Raw genomic sequence first — 21,761 nt, 5'->3', positions numbered from 1 at the left:
CATGAACTTTGGAAATGATCATACATTTATTTGCAATATTTGGCATTCCGTATGTGAGTTAGGAAAATATTTGTGCATATTGGCTTATAGTAGACATTAACTTACATGGAGGCTATGTAGAGATAACTAAAACTTAAAGTTGTATTTTTAATTAGTGTTTTCTTCCATATACTGAGCATAAACAGTATTACTTTTTGAAGACAAAATATTAAAATAATGTATTATTCAATAGTGTAGCAATTGCTCAGTACTTTGTATTTTTTCAGTATGTTTCAATATGCCATATATATGTATTCCATGTAAAGTCCAATTTAATCTAGTTACTTCATATGCTTGATAGAATAACTTCCCCCAAATTTCTACATTTGTTATGGACAACCCCAGTAGAAAATAAATATAACATTATTAATAGATACTATAGGCCAAAACTTATTTTGACTTTTTTCTAATTATGAATTTTATTTTCTCATTAAATTTTTAAGAAATGTTTTATATTATATAGCATTTGAAGATACCTAGTATAGATTTATCTTGGAGCAAGTGTCAAATATTGACTAGTTTCTATGCAACAAAACATTGACTTACAACCAAGGAAGAGTCTATATAGTCTGGAGTGATGCCACGAGTGCCCCCTCTCTTTGTGCCCTTCAGCTTGTCACTCCAACACTTAACCTACCTGACCTTCCTTATCTATAAAATGTGGGTCTGTTTGGTTTGAAGAACTCTGTGATCCCCCTTTTCTCTAAAATTCTGAAATTTCCCACTAACAGTCATCTAATCTTGGACCTAGGAGATGTTTTCACACATGCTACTTCTGGTGTGTTTCCTTTTCCCTTCAATTCTTAATTGTTTATCTGCTTTTGTAAAAGAAAAGTGATTATATGGAATATAATTATGTCATTATAACAGTATTTTGTAGAAATCAAAAACATTATGTAAACTATTAGAAAAATATTCATTTTTTATTTTGCTATACTGGGAGAAACAGTTTTATTTGAGAAAAATCATAAGCATGAAGCATCAATATATATGTATTTTCTAGGTTTTTACATATGGAACTTTCTGTCTTAATAAAAAATGAATTAAGAGATTATAAAGCTATCTCTTCACAACTCCTGAGTAACCTAATGATCTGAGTGAGTCAGGTAGAATTTTGAGGAAATTATTATGTGTTGTCATGTAGCAGGAGCAGGTTTTTTTGTTTGTTTGTTTGTTTTTTTAAAGTCTTTAAAATAGCATGGCATCTTAAAACCCTGACTGTCTGAACGCATGCATGCATAGGTTGACACTGAATTTTGTTCTCAGTGTTCACTTAAGGAGTGGTAGCTTCTCACAATCCATAGTTGTAATTAATCAATGACTTCAATATCCAGGTTGTCTAAGTGTATATGCTTAACTTTTCAGTTAAACATTGGAAGGATTTTGCCAAAACTCAAGACTCAAAGGCTGTTTTAGTTTGATATGTGCAAGATAGGCAACTCAGAGCCAAATTACAAATGGAATTAACTAATTAATAGGAAATCACATACCACTACATGAAAGAACATCTCTGATGGCTCAGATGGTAAAGAATCTTCCTGCAATGCAGGAGACCCAGGTTCTATCCCTGGGTCTGGAAGACCCCCTGGAGAAGGGAATGGCTACCCACTCCAGTATTCTTGCCTGGAGAATTTCATGGACAGAGGAGCCTGGCTGGCTGCAGTCCCTGGGGTTTCAAAGAGTCAGATATGACTGAGCAACTAACACTTTCACTTTCATGCTTATTTGAGAAGGTACATAATAAAAGAAAAAAAGGTCTGTGACAAAAGCATTTGGCAAATAACAACTAGAGCCAATTGATAGACTAGTTATCCCTGTCATAAAATGAGAAAATGTAAAACAATTTAAATATTATCTGTAATAATTTAAAAGGCACATAATTCTTCTCTCTACATATAGCTTAAAACATGATGAAAGCATAAATATGTAGAGATTAGAAATTAAAGTCCTTTGTAGCGATTTAAGCAATTCAGGTTGTCTTTTTCTTAAAGCTCTCTGAAACTAGTTAGAAGTCTCTCTGGAAAAAAATGTGCTAATATGTCATTTACACACATGTGTATTCCTTAGGCTATAGGGGGTCTCCTTTTTCTTTAGGTTCGGGCTAATAATGAGTGTATTCTTAACAGTTTGGGGCTATGGTTTATTTTGTCAGTGGATTTTAGACTGTTAGTACTAATGCTTAGTTAATTTGTGCTTATTTGCTTTTTCCTTTTTCAAAACTTTGCTTTTTTGATCATTTATTAATAGGATTAGTAAGTTAAAAGTCGAAGATATATTTGATCTTTTTATTTCTCCTTTAAATTTCTTTACTTATCTCTTTCTCATTTTATTTCTCCTTTAAGTTTCTATATTTAAGTTGTTAAGAATTGTATGTTAATCTATATCAAATTTTAATAACTCATCTGATGCTTTTAAAAAGATAAAATCATATGTATTTCTGCTAATTGTACACTAGGTTATTAAAGTCTTTACTATAAAACTTTACTTGCAGCTTCACTGCCACCCATTTCCCCAGATCTGCTATTATTTCAAAGTTGTGGTCATTAATTCCCAAGATGCTCTATTGTACCTGACTCTGCTTTATTACTTCTGCTTAACACTTAGAGTGAAGAAAGCAGAAGAAAAAAGATAGCATGTGAATAAGTAAATTATTTCTCAAAATTAGAGAAAACATTGTAATCTACTGAGAAAAATAACCGCAAGAAATCCTTTAGAAGTTCTAATTTATTTAAAAGAAATATTTTAATTATTTAAAAGAAACATTTTAAATGATAACTTTTAGTGATGTCATTGTTAAATTATTGTGACCAAATGTATATTAATTCAAAAATATGAATACTGCAAATACTTCTTATAAATGAACAGATATACTTGTTAACCTCTCCTAGGTAGAACAAGGCAGTTATTCCTTTTGATCTGGTTTTATCTCACTGAGTTGATAGACATTACCTAGGTGAAAACGTGTTTTAAGTGAGTCCTATAAATAACTTGTCACTTTATGAATAAGAATGCCCTCAGGGGTAACAGTTTCTTTCTCCATGTGCTGTAATGCACACATATAAAATCTTCATAGAATGTGTTCTAACAGCCCACCAAATGTTGGCTCATGTGTTCCATCTGATCTTTCAAAGAAACACATGATTGTGTCTATTCCAGTGTTTTTACAAGTAAATGTCATTGCAGAAGTTGCCTTTTTCTAAACCTGAAAAAATTAAGATTTGCTGTATTTTCAGACTTATGTAATTTTACAAGCCACAAACCACTATTTCTGAAATATTTCTTTCCTTCTGAAAAAGCTAATAATGGTCTTCTTAATGTTACAATCCGTGGTTTTTAAAACTTAACCTGTATCTCACATTCACCCTTGAAAGGTAAAGTGAACCAAGGATTGAACATTATTCTTGATAATTTTTAGCTGCAAGATTCCTGATTACATACATGCCTTAGATAGATATTTGGAATTTTTTAAATCCGATTTTCTCCCAAAATTAGAATGTTTGCACTAAAAGTAAAAGGAAATAAATGGATTTTTGATGATCAGGTAGACAGTAAAGAGAAAAATAGGATAATGCTGTCTGTGGAAATTAAGTGTAGAACTTGTCTGTGTTAGGGATAAGAAATTGTTACAAGAATTGCTCTAAAAAACATACAAGTTGCTCTCAAAGCTTAAGGTTTCTTATTATCAAAATAATTGACGTACCCTTAAGATAGTGATGATATTAAATTTCCTTTGAAAAAGAAGATCATTTTGGAGTGTTCCTTTCTTTTTCTTCTATCTTATTTTGTAGAAAATAGACTTGAAGTATTTTGTCAAATGCTCACACACACAGTACATCTATGTGTGAGGAGAGGCACTATTTTAGATATTTGGCAAATCTAATACAGTTATGTAAAGTTTAAAAATAAAATAAAATTTAAAAAAAAAAAAAAAAAAAAATAAAATGGCTTAATCAGCAGCCACAGAAAGATGTATGCGTTTGCAGAACCTTTTATGGTCCAGCAGGGGGCTATCGAGCATGCATACAAATTAATAGCATGTTTGTTTACTTCAGTGTTCAAGCGAGGGGGGAATTGGAGCAGCAGCAACAAAAACAGCAAAGGCCTCATACATTTGGGGAGTAGCTTCCATATGCTCCATCCGTAGGTGTGAGGAAGACACTGGCAGGTGTGCCACCAAGCAGCTAGAACATATTCTTAATGCAGTAGTGGAAATGACTGTGCTGATACGGAGAGTTTTCTCTACACACACCGGCAGCACTAGCTTTGGTAATAATGTGAGTTTGGAAATAAATTATGAAATTCCCATGTTTGCATTTTTAATCAATACATCTTTTCTCCTTCCCTCCCTCCCAAGGGGAAAGGAAGATTCAAAAACTTCCGTGTTTTATTTTATTTACTTCAGAAGCACAGGTAGAAATGTACACGTTGGCCAAAGAACCATTTGCCATTTTGTTTTTCCATATCATCAAAATTTATTTGCCACGTTTTGTAAAAGTTGAAAGATGTTGCTGTGCTCTAAGCTGTGCCAACAAAAGTGAAAATAATATACAACATTCATATAAAAGCTTATGGCTTAAGGAACTTAATTACATATATTATCAGTGACATGGACTCATAGATTCTCCTTATGAGCTTATGAAACCTGGATTCACCACCAAAGAGTGTGAGATCTTTGAATTCTTTTTCACATGCTGGAATGTTACCAGTCTATGTCTTTTTCTGTTCCCATGTAACAAATGCATCTTTGAAGTATTCAATTAATACTACAGTATTCAGCTGTAGTATATTGGATAGCTGAAATCTAGTTTTTGGAATACTATACCTTTTTAAAACCAACTTGTCTTAAAAATAGATATCAAAAGATTTTTGCTTATTTAAAGATATAAATAGATAATAAAGCTTATTTAGATGATTACAATTGCATATGGAGTAAAATTTGACATTTTTATTGTGCTGTGCTTTATCCAGTCTTAAGCAACCCTAAAAGTAGCAGCCAGTAGCTATGGAAAATATTTCGGCTAAACGTGTGGGAACAATTTATTTACAATTGTAAAAACTCCACTGAGGGTCAATATTTTTCTCAGTATGACTTAAAACATAGATTACTCATTTTAAAATCTCAAAAATACAGTTTTAGCTGAGGGTATCAAGACATTAAAGCTAAAAATGTTCTATACTTATGTGTGTACATATAATTATGTACTCCAATGTGTATAAGTATTGTAAAATTAACATTTTTGATTAGCATTGTATAATGATTATTTAAAAAGCATATCTTAAAAATAAATTAATATTCCATTAGGCAAGTAGATATATCAATTTAGATAGTAGTCAGAAGTAAGTTGAAATTATTTTGATTGAAACACCTCTCAGAAACAGCTAGAACTCAAGTCACATTTGAAAATTTAGTTTCTTTTAGGTTCTTCTGTTTATGTTCAGAAATACATTAAAATATATTTTCATTTGACATATTTTATTGTCCTGTACTGTTTTAAGCTCTACTTAATATACAATTTAATGTTTTTCATAATATCAGTTAATAATACCATATCACGTTTAATATGTCATTGGGACTGAGAAAAGAGAAACAGATAAAAATGAAAATTTAGAAGAATATTTTACTTGTCTGAAAAAAGAAAAAATTTTTATAATTTTATTGGGTAATATTTGCAGAGCTGCACACTATAAATAGTAAATCATATGTCTCAATTCTGAAAGTTCTCTTGTCTTTAAGATTGCCAATATTAACAAAGTTCACTTTGCTAAATTTACTGTTGTTCTTTAATAATCAATCATAACCTAATATTAGTAAATACACTTTATTGCAAATAAAATAGTTGTAAAGAGCTACAACAAAAACTACATTCTAGCTTAATCCAAATTAGTATTATACATAGTCTTTGCCTGCTGTCCTTTAGTTTTCTGCTGTGAGATCTTGCAATTACTTTTTCCCAATCATTCCCATAAAGGCTTACAAAGCCCTTATTAATATATAACACTTATACCTTAATAACTACAAGTTGTATTTTTTGCTTTGCTAGGCAAGTGCATAGTAAAAGCAATTTTTTTTCTATAATGTAGTTCCAAAACATATTACTAAATAATGAAAGAGTGAAGAAAAAAATTTTTTAATTGTATTTTTATTTTATTATAATAGACATTTCTGAATTTTGAGAGTGATGTTTTAGAGTATATAAAAATTTATATTGAATTCAGAATATATTTGTATCATTATGAGTGTTACTTGGACTCTGTTATTGCCAAGAATTTCTGACATAACATCGGTATGCTAAAATTAATCTGGTTGTAATGTTTTGGTTTGAAAAAACCCTACTGATATGCTCGTGATATGGTTTTAAATATAGTTATAATCTTGACATGAATTCTGATTGAATTTAACTGCATCATTTATTTTTACTAAAATTATAGATATTGTAACATAGATAAGTCAGCTATAATAAGCATCTGATACTGAACCCTAAACAAAGAATCAAATTTTTGATGACAGTTTTTCCAGGTCAAATCACCCAATTCTTAAAGTATATTCTCAGAGTAGTAATTGGTGGTATCTTCTTCTCAAAGGTTTTAATACCTAATACAATAATAGCGCCCCATCAATATATGGCTAATAGCAGATATAAAGTGTCTGCTGGTAGGCCATCTCTCATAAAACCGCCGTTAGCCTTAATTCAAATCCATTGATTCCTATTCCAGTTAAAACTGAAGAACTTAATATGTCTTTTAATCCTTTTATTGTAAGCTAGGATAAAATTAATTTTACCCTGAAACTGCACAAAGCCAATTAACATGATCTTTAGAGTTATTTAGTAAAGTGCTTCAAACTGTTAAATTTATCTTGACCTCTCGGTTGCACTCTCTGACTGCTTTTTAAATGAAGCAATCAATATCTCACAGCCCTTTAAATAGCTTAAACTTCTCAAATATTTTACCTGTGTTCTAGTTAAGCTGTAAGTAAAGGGTTTACTCCTGCTCCTGAAAATCTAGAGTCAATTACGCTAAATCTAAAGACAATTATGTACTTTTGAGGAACACTGTATGAATTAAACGGTTGTTTTAATAAAATCAAAGGCTCATATTTTGTTTAAAGCCACCCAATAATGAGGAAACATTATTTTCACACAGAACAAGTATTCTGTTTGCAGCTTCAAATATAGAACATTGATGTCCTTTACCATTGCATGTAGCTTCTGTTTTCCACACAGGGCTAGTTGAAGGTATTAATTTTCTTACTGTGATAGGGTGATCAACCGTCCTGTCAAGAAAATGGATCTCCATGTCACCCTTTAGCATGATTAAATGGAGCCATGTCTCTGTGAAAAAACACCAAATTTTCATGAGACAAATGAAACAGTAGAAAGATCTACTTTTCCAGAATTATTTTATTTTTTAATATCTCAGAATCTCCCATTTGGTTGTCTGTTTGTAGGAAAACATTGCAGTTAATTGTGTATATCTTGTATTATTTAGGAGAAAACACAGGCAAAGCGAGTGATTTTCAATGTTTCCAAATTTGAAAAAAAAGAATCAGAAATTGTTAGGTGGGTGGTAGAATAGTAGCGGGGATGGGCCTCTATCACCTTAGACATTTACTAATCAGTCAGTGTCTCTTTTAGGGGATCCTTCTCTTGTCCTGACTTCTGTCCCTGTTAACAAAGAGCTATCATCTTTTCAGATCTGAGTGCGGATAAAAATTAAATACCATGGAATTTCAGCATCAGTAGTGTTCACAGCCAGTTGGACAGCGTTCTTATGAGCCTGAGCGGATGCCAAACTTTAAATTACACCAAGTAGGGTACTTGACAGCTAATTAAGATTTCCTATTTTGGCCACTTAGCAGAGGGCACCTGTTATGATTCTTGCTGCTAGCTAAAGAATAAAATCTACCCAGGGCAGTTTGAAAGAACATTAGTAAAACTTCCCCAAAGTATCAATTCCTCCTTGAAGGGTGAGAGTTAGGACAAGATTGAGGTAATTAAACAAAAGGAACCTAGCGAAGGTGGGGGCCCGGGGTGGAGGTGGAGCCCTCCAAATGCCCCTGTTGTTTCATTTCCTATGGAAGCTGTCCATGTGTGCCCCGCGCCCCCGCCCCCTCGGAGCCGCGGCCGCTGCGGAGGCTGACCGGCTGGGGTCAATGCCTTGCCTATTGATCAGTATCCCCGCAGCCCCCTGCTCCGGCAGCTGCTTCATTGCTTCTTTCAGGGCCTGCTTCAGTACATTAGAATAGAAATCCATAACCAGAGCTGTGCTCATCCAGGCAGGGGAAGAAACTAAATTAAATGGTATAAAACAATCTTGGATCAGGAGTTTGTGCCAATTCATCTTGATCTAAGATGTCACACCGGGCTCTCTGTCTGAGCACCTGGGCTAGAGGCAGCCATAGTGAAAATAGATGGAGCCGCGATCATTCATTTGTCAGCTGAGGAGCCAGGCAGCGGTTAGCAATTCCCTTCTGCAGAGGTCAGCTGACAGAACAATCAGTGCAACTGCAGAATAGAGCTTTCCTTTGAACTATTGTTACGGAGCACGCTCTTGCTGAGACACGGGGGGAGGGGAGCTTGGTTGGCTTCCTGTTTCCAGAAGACTATGCAAAGAATAAAATACGTGCTCCTTGAATCTAGAGGCCCTGGCACCCAGCTCGCACTCCTGCTGTCTGTTCTTCCCCACAAATAAAGTTGGCTTTAATTGCATGTACTGAGGTATAGATGATCAAACTATAACATATCACTTTGTCTGGAATTAGGGTCCATTTTCATCCTTCTAAACACCAGAGGCAGGGATGATTGATTTCTCTTCCTGTTTAGTGTGGTTGAGCTTTTAGGGTGCCTTCCTCCTTTGATTAGTATAAATTATCACAGATTAGTGTCATACTTTGAATCTGTACTCACATGCACATGTTAACACTTTTACTAACATTTCCTCTTTGTCTTAAAAAAAAAATCACAAAAAACACCCATGAAGACATAGAGGTGCGTCCTATGGTATGTGATTAGAAGACATAGCTATGTTATGAAAATATTTTTAAACCTTTTAATTGAGACTTTTTATAAAAAATGTAATTCATGAAATATGACTTAACATGACTTTGAAAGTTATAAGTTTGTAACATTGGGGAATGTTATAAAGCAGCCTGTGTGTGATTTGAAATACACCAAACAAAATAAAGCAAATTAGGGAAATAATAACTAAAATTTTATGTGAAAGAATTAGAATAGTTTTAAAGATAAATCTGTTCTCTGTTGTCTCATGTATAAGAAAGAGCTATATAAGATTTTGTCTTTCTATCCATGCTTTAGTGGCAAATTTCCTAAATTAACTCTTTTTTTTTTAAACAGTAAAATGTAACATGCAGAAGCTAAGAAACTATAACAATGACAGGAACAAATCTTTTGTGTTCTCAATTGTTGTCCAATTTTCTTGGACTCCAAATAAACAATAACTACTCTTTGATGTTACCACCTTAATAACTAATCCCCCTTTTTTCCTTAGGTACCTTAATGCCACTTTCTTACTCAATGATTCCTTTCGGACTCTTTAATTCTTTATACTGTCTTGCCATTTCCATTTCTTAGATTCAGCCCACATCCTATTCTGCCTTCAGCAGAGCTAAATAAATGGAATTTAAGTTTGCTAAGAAGCTTTGTGTTCTAGGTGTTGCGTGTGTGTGTGTGTTTTTAAATTTAATTTCTAGAAAGAGCAGACCTATCTCTCTTGCAGGGGCTTTAAAAATTTTGTTTTTCTTTTGTTTCAGTTAATTCGGATTTTTAGAAGAATTCAGCGCATGATATCTGATATCTTTCTGCAGTGTTTTCTATGAGCTACCCAGAGCTCACCATGGATCTAGAAGCCATCCACTTCTCTGCATCTCCTATTTAACACTTCAACAGCAAACCAACCTTAACCTGTCCCTTTCATTTCTGCAACACCGTCTTTATTGATCACCTCATACCCAGTGTCCTTCATATACACGCAGAATGGCTTTCTAAACCCCTAAGTTCCGCTGTTCAAAAGATGGAAAGATGGGGGTGTGACCAGTAGAGTCGTCTGTGATTTGCCCTCATTTTTACCTCTCCCTTCTTGACTTACAGTGTTCCAGCCCCATTACCTATCCTTGCAGTAGAAATCAGCAAATCCCTTTATGCTCTAGGTTCTTACACATACTGTTCTCTTAGACCATGAAGTTCCTACTGGTTTTGTCACCATTACGTTTCTAATTCCTGTTTAGTCACCTTTAAGATCAGTGGGGATGGGGACTTTGCGTTTCTTATGCCTATTCATTTATCTTAATTCTTCCCATATGAATTCATTAGTTCATATTTGCATAATGCCATGCATACGCTAGATCCCCATTCTTATATGATGAATGATTAACTGAAGGGGTGAATTGTGAATTCTGCTACTCACTGTCCTCCACTTGATCATTGCATCAGCCATCTTTTGATTCTGCTGCTTCTGCTGCTAAGTCACTTCAGTCATGTCCGACTCTGTGTGACCCCATAGACGGTAGCCCACCAGACTCCACCGTCCCTGGGATTCCCCAGGCAAGAACACTGGAGTGGCTTGCCATTTCCTTCTCCAATGCACGAAAGTGAAAAATGAAAGTGAAGTCGCTCAGTCGTGCCCGACTCTTAGCGACCCCATGGACTGCAGCCCACCAGGCTCCTCCGTCCATGGGATTTTCCAGGCAAGAGTACTGGAGTGGGATGCCATTGCCTTCTCCAATGCATAAAAGTGAAAAATGAAAGTGAAGTTGCTCAGTCGTGCCCAACTCTTAGCGACCCCATGGACTGCAGCCTACCAGGCTCCTCCGTCCATGGGATTTTCCAGGCAAAGAGTACTGGAGTGGGGTGCCATTGCCTTCTCTGAAGGCAGTTGCACCAATTATTCATTTGGTTCTTCTTGACACCAATCTTCTTTTACCTCCCAATCTACCTTCCCATTCTGGGGCTTCCCTGGTGGCTCAGTCAGTAAAGAATCCACTTGAGATACAGAAGACTGCCTGTAATGCAAGAGAGACCTGGGTTTGATCCCTGGGTCAGGAAATTCCCATGGAGAAGGAAATAGCAACCCACTCTAGTATTCTTGCCTGGGAAATCTCATGGATAGAGGAGCCTAGCAGGCTGCAGTCCATGGGGTCACAGTGATTCAGACACAACTTAGCGACTAAACCACCACCATCACCTCCCATGCTACTGCTAACACGATCTCTCTGACCATGAATCTCATGACACCAGCTTATACAAAAACTGTTCAACAGCTTTCCGTTAGCCTAACATGAAAATTCTTCAGGTTGCCGTATGAAGACCTCTGGTGTTTGGTACGCCTTAAACCCTCCCTGTTCTCATCCCCTTGCCTTTCCTGCAGTAGTATATAGAATAACAAAGGAAGAAATTTGTCTCCACAGAGACAAAATAAAAATATCTAGAAGTATTCTGAAATCCCTGTTGCTAATTTCTTAGTTGCCATACTGCTCTGTGGGCCCATTGTATTGATTTAATTAATGTATAGAACAATGGGGTGAAAGAGACAAGAAAAACTGGATGGGTTAAAATTAGAAAGACAGAAAGCTGACCTCCAAATCAGGATGGCTCCATAAGTTTACCTTTGAAATCCCTCTGTACCCCATGTATAGCTATGATGGATTAAATATTCAAATAGGAAACCAACAAGGCATAATTAGGCTCAAGAAAGATAGTATCTTTGTGGACAAGTAAGGGAACAGAAATGCAGTAATCTCGACTGAAATGATTAGCTGCTTTTCAGAAGCAGGCTTTGGCTCCTATGAGCAAAGAGAACTTAAAATATCTAAGGCCAGGCTTTCTCAGTTCCTGCAAGAATATTGAAAGAATATGAATACATTGTTACTCAGTCAAAGTCAAGGTTGTATTATTAAAGGAGAAGAGGAAAATGGATGCCACTATGTGACTCTCTCTGTTAAACATAATAGAAAATAATGAAGTGAGTTGCGTTCAATCTGGGAACCTAGAAACAAAGAGAAAGAGAGAATAGAGAGAAAACCTAAGGAAAGTGGGAGGAAGGAGAGATAGTAAAAGTAACAGCAGAAATGAGTGAAATAGAAAGCAATGAAACAGATCAAAACCAGGGTACTTTTGGAAATCTGGTAGAAAGTGTATTTCTAGAAAAACTGATCAAGAGGGCAGGGAAAATAATATTGAGAAGGCACAAGCTTCCCAGGTGGCACTAGTGGTAAAAAAAAAATCCACCTGCCAATGTCGGAGATGCAAGAAACGTGGGTTCAGGCCCCGCGTCAGGATAGTCTCCTTCCCCTGCAGTAGAAAGTGGCAACCCACTTCAGTATTCTTGCCTGGAAAATTCTATGCACAGAGGAGCCTGGCGGGTTACAGTCCAGGGGTTGCAAAGAGTCAGACACGACTGAGTAACTGGGCACAAGTAAACAACACTTGTAAGAATTCATAGCAACTGATACAAGTGAGTAATTTTTTAAATCATAGAGAACAGTCTAAATAACTTCAGACCAACACTTTTAAAAACTTGGATGAAATGGATGATTCTAAAACTGTAAGCTATCTGAAATGATTTAAGAATTTAGTGGAAAATCAAGCCAAATAATTATTACAGAAAATGAATTCATAACAACAACAACAACAACAGTATTCTTTCCTCCACCCTACGCCTTGCCCACCCCTGCGTCCGCTACCTCCTGACTCCAGAAGAGGGTCATCCTGAGACACAGGCGCTGTCAGTGGTGGTCACTCAGTCGTGTCCAACTCTTTGTGACCCCCTGGGTTGTCGCCCACCAGGCTCCTCTGTCCATGAGATTTTCCAGGCAAGAATACTGGAGTGAGTAGCCATTCCTTTCTCCAGGGGTTCTTCCTGACCCATGGATTGAACCCCGGGTCTCCTGTATTGCAGGCAAATTCTTTACCATCTGAGCTACCAGGGAAGCCCACAGGCCCTGATAATTGTAAATAATTTCATCTAACTTCAATGATTCTTTAACTGTTTTCAGAGGACTGGGGAGTAAAAGTTAACCCAGTTTTAGAGACTTGTATTATATTCCTACCAAGAGCCAACAGGAATAGTACATAGAAAGAAAATAATAGTTCAATCTTACCCATGGGCGTACACTCAAAAACCTCTATGAGCAAATTTATTTCAGAGTTTGTCTGTTGGCCTGTTACCTACCTACCTACCTACCTACTGGTTTTCATTCATCCATATACCCAGAGTTTATGGATGGAATGCAAGCATGGTTCAAGGCAAGATAATATACATTTCAGGTAACATTGATATGATTATATAATAGATAAAAAATATTTGATAAGGTCAGAATCATGGTGACCTCTAGGGTAAGAGAGAGGTGTAGTAAAGTCAAGATATAACCCGTAGTAGACTAGCTGTATCCACATTAGTTAATTTTTGGGAAAACAGTGGAAACAGTGTCAGACTTTTTGAGCTCATTTTTTTGGGCTCCAAAATCACTGCAGATGGCGACTGCAGCCATGAAATTAAAAGACGCTTGCTCCTTAGAAGGAAAGTTATGACCAACCTAGATAGCATATTCAAAAGCAGAGACATTACTTTGCCAACAGAAGTCCGTCTAGTCAAGGCTGTAGTTTTTTCTGTGGTCATGTATGGATGTGAGAGTTGGACTTTGAAGAAGGCTGAGCGCTGAAGAATTGATGCTTTTTAACTGTGGTGTTGGAGAAGACTCTTGGGAGTCCCTTGGACTGCAAGGAGATCCAACCAGTCCATTCTGAAGGAGATCAGCCCTGGGATTTCTTTGGAAGGAATGATGCTAAAGCTGAAACTCCAGTACTTTGGCCACCTCATTCAAAGAGTTGACTCATTGGAAAAGACTCTGATACTAGGAGGGATTGGGGGCAGGAGGAGAAGGGGACGACAGAGGATGAGATGGCCGGATGGCATCACTGACTCGATGGACGTGAGTCTGAGTGAACTCCAGGAATTGGTGATGGATAGGAAGGCCTGGCGTGCTGCGATTCATGGGGTTGCAAAGAGTCGGACATGACTGAGCGACTGAACTGAACTGAATTATTTTTTAAAATCTGAAACACTTATGGAAAATATTAGGATTTTATAAAGTTGGTTGTGTACATATATTTACATCCATATTGCACCATGTATTAATGTTTCATTCGTTTCTATTGCTGAATAATATTTTATTGGATGAATGTAGCACATTTGTTTAGCTATTTAACAACTGATGGACTTTTGTTGTTCCTACTTTTTGGTTCTTGTGGGTAATGCTGTTGTAGACAATCATTGTGCACGCTCAGTTGCTCAGTTGTGTCCGACTCTTTGCAACTCCATAGACTGCACCCCACAGGCTTCTCTGTTCATGGAATTTTCCAGGCAAGAATACTGGAGTGGGTTGCCATTTCCTACTTCAGGGGATCGTCCCAGCCTAGGGATCGAACCCACGTCTTCTGCATCTCCTGAATCGGCAGGCAGATTCTTTACCACTGGGCCACCAGGGAAGCCTGGACGTTCATGTACACGTCTTTATATGTACATTTGTTTTTACCCCCCTTGGGTAGATACCTAAGGAGTGGGATTGCTGGGCCATCTGTTATAACTCTAACTACCAAACTATTTTCTAAAGTAGTTGTATCATTTTACATTCCCACCAGGAATGCATGAGAGTTTGAATTTCTGTACAGGCTCAACAATACATGTTATGGGCTGTCCTTGTAATTGTAGCCATTCTAATGGATATAAAATGGTATCTCACTGAGGTTTTCATTTTCATTTTCCTAATGATCAGTGATTTTGAGTAGCTTTAATGTGCATATTGGCCATTCATGTATCTTTGGGGAAATGCCTATTTAAATTAGTTGCTGATTTTAAAAGTTGGGTTTTCTTAATATAGAGTTGTCTGAAGAGGTTCTTAGGTATTCTGGATACGATCTCTTATTAGATATACAATTTGACAATTTTCTCTCAGTCTGTGCATTCTTTTTAGTTTCCTGATTATGTTATTGGAAGCTCAAAAGTGTTTAATATTGAAGTTCAATTTGAAAACATTTAAAAATTTTTTCATGTTTTGCTATAATATCTAAGAAATCGTTGCCTACCCCCAAATCATGAAAATATTAATCTATATTTTTTCTGCAAGTTATTTAGTTTTAGCTCTATATTTAGGGCTGTCATCGATTTTGAGTTCATTTTCTTGTATCATGAGAGGTAGAAATCCAAATTCATTCTTTTGCACATGGATAACCAGTCATTTCAGTGCCATTTATTGAAAAGACGGTTCATTCGTGAACGAGCAGTCTTGAATGTTTTTATCATATATATTGCTAGTCTTTTAATTTCTGTTCTTATGTTTTGGTTTTCAGGTTGCTTATCAAGTGTCCCACAAATGAAAAAAATTTCCACATCTTATGAGGAAAGACGGAAGCAAGCTACCGCTATTGTTTTACTGGGAGTGATAGGAGCTGAATTTGGTGCTGAAATTGAACCTCCGAAACTGTTGACTAGACCTCGAAGCTCTAGTCAGATTCCTGAAGGGTTTGGTTTGACTAGTGGTGGATCCAACTACTCACTGGCCAGACACACTTGTAAGTTAAAAAATTCCTAACGTTGATCTATTGCTTCTCAATACATATTATGTATTGAAAATATCTTAAGAGTAGCAAACATATCCTGAGTTTTAGCACGAATAGAATGCTTAAATTAAATTGGAAAGCATTACCCTGTAGTTATAGTTCTGGGACTTTTTAAAAGTTAAAACATGGGCTTTTAAATGCTTTTCTTAAAATAACACATTTCTGAGCTTTGTGTTTCTACATTTTGGTCAAGACTTTAACCAAAACTTCTAACTTCTAAAATAATTTTTGAAAAACTATGCATCTTGTCATGAACAAGGTTTGAAAAGTCAGGGGTAGGTATGGAAGACCAGCTTTGTCTTCTATATACATACATTTGTATATGAATATATATGTCTGCATTTATATATATAAATATATATGTATGTATTTTATATATAAATATGTATGTATATATGTAAAAAATGTATTTTAAAGATCATGAATGAGGAACTATGAATTACTTCTATAATTTAAAAAATATTCCAGTAACAGTTTTCAAAAGACTAAAAACGTCAGCACTTAAAGGGTTTGTCTCATATTGCTGCTTTTGGTTCTGTGTTTGGTATGTTAGTAATAGGTCAGGATATTTTATAATGAGGTCTTTGGTACCCTATTGTCAGAACGCCCTTAGGTGAAGGTCAGAATGTTCCTACCGCAATGCAGAATCATTTCTAACAAATGTACCACCTTAACCACCAAATATAATTTACCAAATACATCAAGATATTCTTTGTAGCATAAATTGCAATGTGTTCTTTTGGAGTTTTGACATTTAAGCAAGGGGAAAAGATATATGCTACTTTGTTAGCTAAGAAGTTCATTGGGTCATTGTCACATACTTTTTCTGAGAAACCAAGGAGTCATGTTGGTAGCTTTATTACTAAAGCCCTGTTCTAGACTGGGTTGCCTGCCCACTCCCTCCCATCCGGGCTGAGATCGTCCCTCCAGGAATTGGCAGCTTCTGTCCCGACACAATCTACTGGTTCCAGAGCCCATGCTTTTGGCCATGATGTAAACTGCTACCGCTCATGGTTTCTGGTTGAAAAGGGCTTAGTGACTAACAAGTGCTGTTAGTTTATAATTTAAAAAGCACTTTCTTTTCTATCTCTTTATTTGATCTTCAAAATAGAAATGAGGATTTCTTCAAACTGGCTCAGCCCAAATGTAGTAAAACCTGAATTTGAACCCAAGTTTCTTGCGACCTGAAAGCTCCTGGTCTTCCTATTTTCTGCCTGGCCACATCTGCTTCCCCTCTCCTGCAGGGGCCTCTTCATCATTTCCCGGGTTCTTCAAGTTTCCTGTTTTCCATTCATAAACCCCTGCTCAAATCTCACCTACACTCCCAAGGGCTCTTTAATAGGCCCAACCTTTCTGTGTCACTCTAGACAGAGTAGGACTTATATATAGAGCACCTTGTTTAGAATTTTGATATCAGAATATTAGAGGTTAATGAAACCTTGACATGATTTAGTCTGGTGCCTTTCAAACTTTTTTGCTCACCATCTCTCTAGCGGGTATCAAGAAATGTCTAATCTCTTGCACAGTTTTGTACTGACAGCTAAAACTTTTTAATAATAAGTTTGAACAATTTCAAAAGATAAAATTTTGAAGATATTGTGATATTGAGATTTAAAAATGAAACTCATTCTTTTAAATTAATTCAATAGACTATTTGGCATAACTATTTGATACCTGCCATATCATCATCCATTAAAAAAAAATTTCATGGCAAACTTTCAATGTCAAAAATTTTACATCCTTGATTATTTTCTTTGAGAGAAAATTTCCACCCTCAATGTTTTAGGGAAGGTGTTAATTTGCATATTTAGCATCCAAAAATCAATTCCTTTAAACTAACTATGTCTTAAGACTATGTGTGCTTAAAAAACTATATTTTCCTTGAAAAGACTTAAGACACTCCCTTTTGAAAGGGGTTACCTGTTTTGAAGACTGCTGATTTAGTCCAACATGTTTTTTATAATACCTCCACAGCGTTCATTTGTATGTTTTCCTGCAAGGAAAGTGAACGTAAATGTTATTTCCCTGGAATTTTCATGCAGCTTTGTATCTTGGTTGTTGCTGTTGTTCAGTTGCTTAGTCATGTCTCATTCTTTGCGACCCCATGGACTGCAGCACGCCAGGCTTCCCTGTCCTTCACTATTTCCCAGAGCTTGCTCAGACTCATGTCTCTTGAGTTGGTGAAGCCAGGTATCTTAGTATCTGTGTATAAATGTAGGAGCATTATAAGTCAATGAGTCACTGACTAATTTCACCCAAGCCAATAGTTGGTTGTTAGGCAGATGAGTTTGGCTTCCCAGGTGGCTCAGTGTTAAAGAATCCACCTGCCAACACAGGAGACGTGCGTTCAATCCCTGGGTTGGAAAAGATCCCCTGGAGAAGGAAATGATAACCCTCTCCAGTATTCTTGCCTGGAAATCCCACGGACAGAGGAGCGTGGTGGGCTACAGTCCATGGGCCCGCAGAAGAGTGGGACAGTACTTAGCGACTGGGCACACACAGGAGATTGGCTTACACCACATCATCTTACCTGTCTAGGCTAGTTTTGTGGCCATCTGCTTACTAACTGCAGTTTATCTGTATTCAAAATTCTGATATTCATGAATTTGCTTCTGTGTGTCTTTTCTCTTGACTTATAGTTTCATCTGTAAATTATTACTAATGTAACTAGAAAAAGACAGAATAGGCTAGGTGAAGTAGATAATTTTTAAAAAGCACAGTAGAAATATAGCACAGTAGAAATGGAGATTTTTCAAAGAAGCCCTGGGAATTGATAAAGGAATGGAAGGGTCTTAGTACTGCGCTTTGGTTTGTTAAAATTCAGGGAGCTGAACTTTAACTCTCTGCAACGGGGTCCCAAAGCCTAACTCTGACATGAGGGAAACTGGGCTGAGCTCTGCTTCAGAGGTACTTTTGCTGCCTCCACTTTTCCAAGCAAGGGAAATAAAATTTACCCAAACATTTAAAACAGTGAAGTCTTTAAAAACCAAACTTGTTCTTTGAGCACTTTAGATAAAGAATGCAGATGTGGAAAGGACAGAAGGTAGTGATTCTTAGCAAATAATATTTATAATTACTTCATTGTAACAGAGGACAGAGAGATTCTGAGTTTTCTAGAAAGCAGAAATCATATATAAAAGTGAATGATATAGTACTTACTGGAACAAGTTCAAAATCTATAAAATGCCTGTGGTATTTCTTACATATTATGGTTGCCCTATTCTATTTTAATAATTTAAAAGTACTTTAAAGGTAATAATGAGTTTCTTTTAACTTCTATCCCATTCCCCTATTTTTTCCCAAAAGTCTTAGATTTCTTGGTGGTAGATTTGCCTAACATAGGGATTTCTAAGAATTGGGATTTCTTGATTAAACTTCAGGTGTATCAGTTTAAATCTTGCTCTCTTGATTGGAAATAGTCAGGTATCTAAATGTTCCTGTGTCTCACTTGGGCTCTTTGCAATCAGTTCGGCGTAATACCAACGCGCTAGCAGTTGCTACGTGTATCGCTGTGGTGTTTGTTTATGTGACATTTAAAATGTGTTGCTACCATTAAATATTTAGTCTTTCTGGCATCCTATTGAATGAGTTAGTAATTATTGTCCTCATTCTGAGATAAGGGCATTAAGATACAATATTTGGTGAACTTGAATTGCTGGAGTTCTAACCTTCCTTGTAAAGACATTCTGTGAAAACCCATAACGTAGTCAAGTTCCAATCATCCACATTGGTGGGGAGGGCGGGGAGAGACACTGATGCCTAATTCAAAAGTTAGACATACTTTCATAATACATTTTATTTTTTTGTTTTTATATTTAAAAATTTTTCCATTTCCGTCTTAGATTGACTGGTTAATTTTTAAAAATATTTGTTTTTTACTTGGTTGCATTGGGTCTTAGTTGTAGCACATGAGGTCTTTAATCTTCGTTCTGGCACGCAGGATCATCAGTTGCGACGTGTGGGCTCCAGTTCCCTGACCAGGGATCGAACCAGGGCCCCTTGCATTGGGTATGTGGAGTCTTAGCTGTTGGACCACCAGGGAAGTTCCTGTGATACATTTTATACTCATGCTGGCATTTATATGAATTTTTTTGTGGGTGTTACTCTTTACATAAAGTATCAGAATCACATATTGAACACAAAGCTGGAAGACTGGAGACTGAGTCCTAGACCAGGCTACTCTGTGACCTTGTACCCTTGGGGAGCAAAGTGACCCTCTAGGGTGCAGTTTCCGCTTGTATAAAATGAAAGGCAGAAACTGTCTACCTTTGAAGCCCCTTTTGATCCAGTTGGTCTCTGCTTCTGAAGTGAAATGGAAAGCATCCCAGGAAATTCCCCTCTTCCTTCACCTTCCTGTTTTCTGCTCTAAGTAGGAATGATTGCTTTCTTGTGTCTTATCAGCTCAACTTCAATAGGGATCTTCCTTCATTTTTATTCTGCTCCACATATGAGATGTGGTTAGAATATTTTATGGAATCATTTATGTTACCTTATAGGGCTTTTGGTTCCTCCTTTCACTCAGTCTCTTCTGCTCATTTTTTTTTTTTCTGAGTAAAGAAGGTAAGGGAGATTTATTGATATTCATATTTCTTACACAAATTAGAATAAATACAAATAAGTAATATTTAAAGTCATCTAATTTGGTTAAAATGATATGTTATTTCTCCATTTATAAATCAAAGCACAAATGTTTTTATAAAAGAGTTCTTTAAAACAGCTCTGTTTATAATGTCAGATATTTTGTTTGAAGCATTTTTTTTTTGCCACTTTATTTTTTTAATTGAAGGATATTTGCTTTACGGAATTTTGTGGTTTTCTGTCAACAAGAATCAGCCACAGGTGCACCCACGCCCCCTCCCTCCCGAACCTCTCTTCCACTCCCTCCCCACCCCACCCTTCTGGATCGTTCATTGTGGGATGATGCTGGCAGATATGCTGTGGAATGATCTGCTGTCTAGCAGATCTCATTTTGGTCTCTCATTAGCTTTCTGACTTTGGGCAGGTGCCATAAGACATTTCCCGAGGCAGCTGACTCTGAGACACACTTGTGTGCGGAACTCTCCTGGGGACTCAATACCTTTAAGGAGAGACAGAAGCTGAGCAGAGGGAGAAGGCGAATTGCATTTCAATTGCCTAGAAAGCTTCAGTTGATCTTGGGAACTCTGGAGCTGGTATAGACTTCAGACTTGTCCTAAAGTAGGTCTAGGGGCTCAGCCTTTACATCTCCAGGTCATTCAGTCATTAAATCAGGGGTGCCCTGAAGAAGGGGTATGATTTGGGTGGGCCACTCTTTTCATCCTGGGGCAAATCCCACAGAGGGAATCAGCCAATACTTTTGAGCCATGAGCACCCCCAAGACCCTGGGGAGTGCATCCGTCGCCAAGGGGAGGAGGGGCCGCCTCTCCTGGCTTTCACTCACTCCTATGTCCCAGCTCCCCCTTCCGTCCACAGAAACCACCATTTATTTAACAGTGTTTATTCCAAGTCCACATGCATCTCTTTTTACCCTGCAAGACAGATATTTTATCCAATATGAGGTACATTAATAAGAGTTGATTCCTGAGCATTTACTCTGTGCCAGGGTTTTTTGCTATGTTCTTCATATGTATTATCTTATTTAATTTTCTAAACATGTCAGTTACATGCTGTTACCATTTATTAGATGAGGACCCTGAAGCTCAGCTCAGTACTCACTCAAGATTGCTGAAGTTGAATTTAACTTTCTTCTTACAAACAATGAAGGCATAGGTCAAACGTTTTAACCTCGTACTGCTAAAAAAGCATCAAGCCTGGACTTGAACACCTGTCTTCCAAATCTGAATCTGTATGTTCACCATTTCATGCAGTTGTCTTGTCTTATAAACAAGTGAGATTCAGAAATGGGGCCGGACAGAACAGGGCACGCATGTCAGTGAGCCACAGCTCACCTGGAAACAGGCGCCCTGTTGAATCGTTTGTTTAGGGATGTGCTGGTGCTGTAGAGAGATAAGCATGTACAAAATCCACATCTCCATACTTATGAACAGTTCACATCTGAGGTGTGAAAAACTTAGAGAAAGAGAATGAACGTTTCCCCATAGTGGGTCTTTA

General features: G+C 36.7%; 1 protein-coding gene across 4 annotated transcripts in view; it reads left to right on the top strand.

Moving 5' to 3' along the window:
* WDR7 (WD repeat domain 7) overlaps window positions 1-21,761 on the top strand; it is a 354,190-nt gene that overhangs the window by 183,854 nt on the left and 148,575 nt on the right. For all 4 annotated transcript variants that reach the window (XM_006055285.4, XM_044934616.2, XM_044934618.2 and 1 more), the window contains one exon: window positions 15,402-15,623. In XM_006055285.4, coding sequence (XP_006055347.2) covers window positions 15,402-15,623 — 222 coding nt within the window. The remainder of the gene's footprint in view (window positions 1-15,401; window positions 15,624-21,761) is intronic.

This window comes from Bubalus bubalis, chromosome 22 (genome assembly GCF_019923935.1).
Source record: "Bubalus bubalis isolate 160015118507 breed Murrah chromosome 22, NDDB_SH_1, whole genome shotgun sequence".
NCBI lineage: Eukaryota > Metazoa > Chordata > Mammalia > Artiodactyla > Bovidae > Bubalus > Bubalus bubalis.
This window is presented reverse-complemented; position numbering and strand designations above follow the sequence as displayed.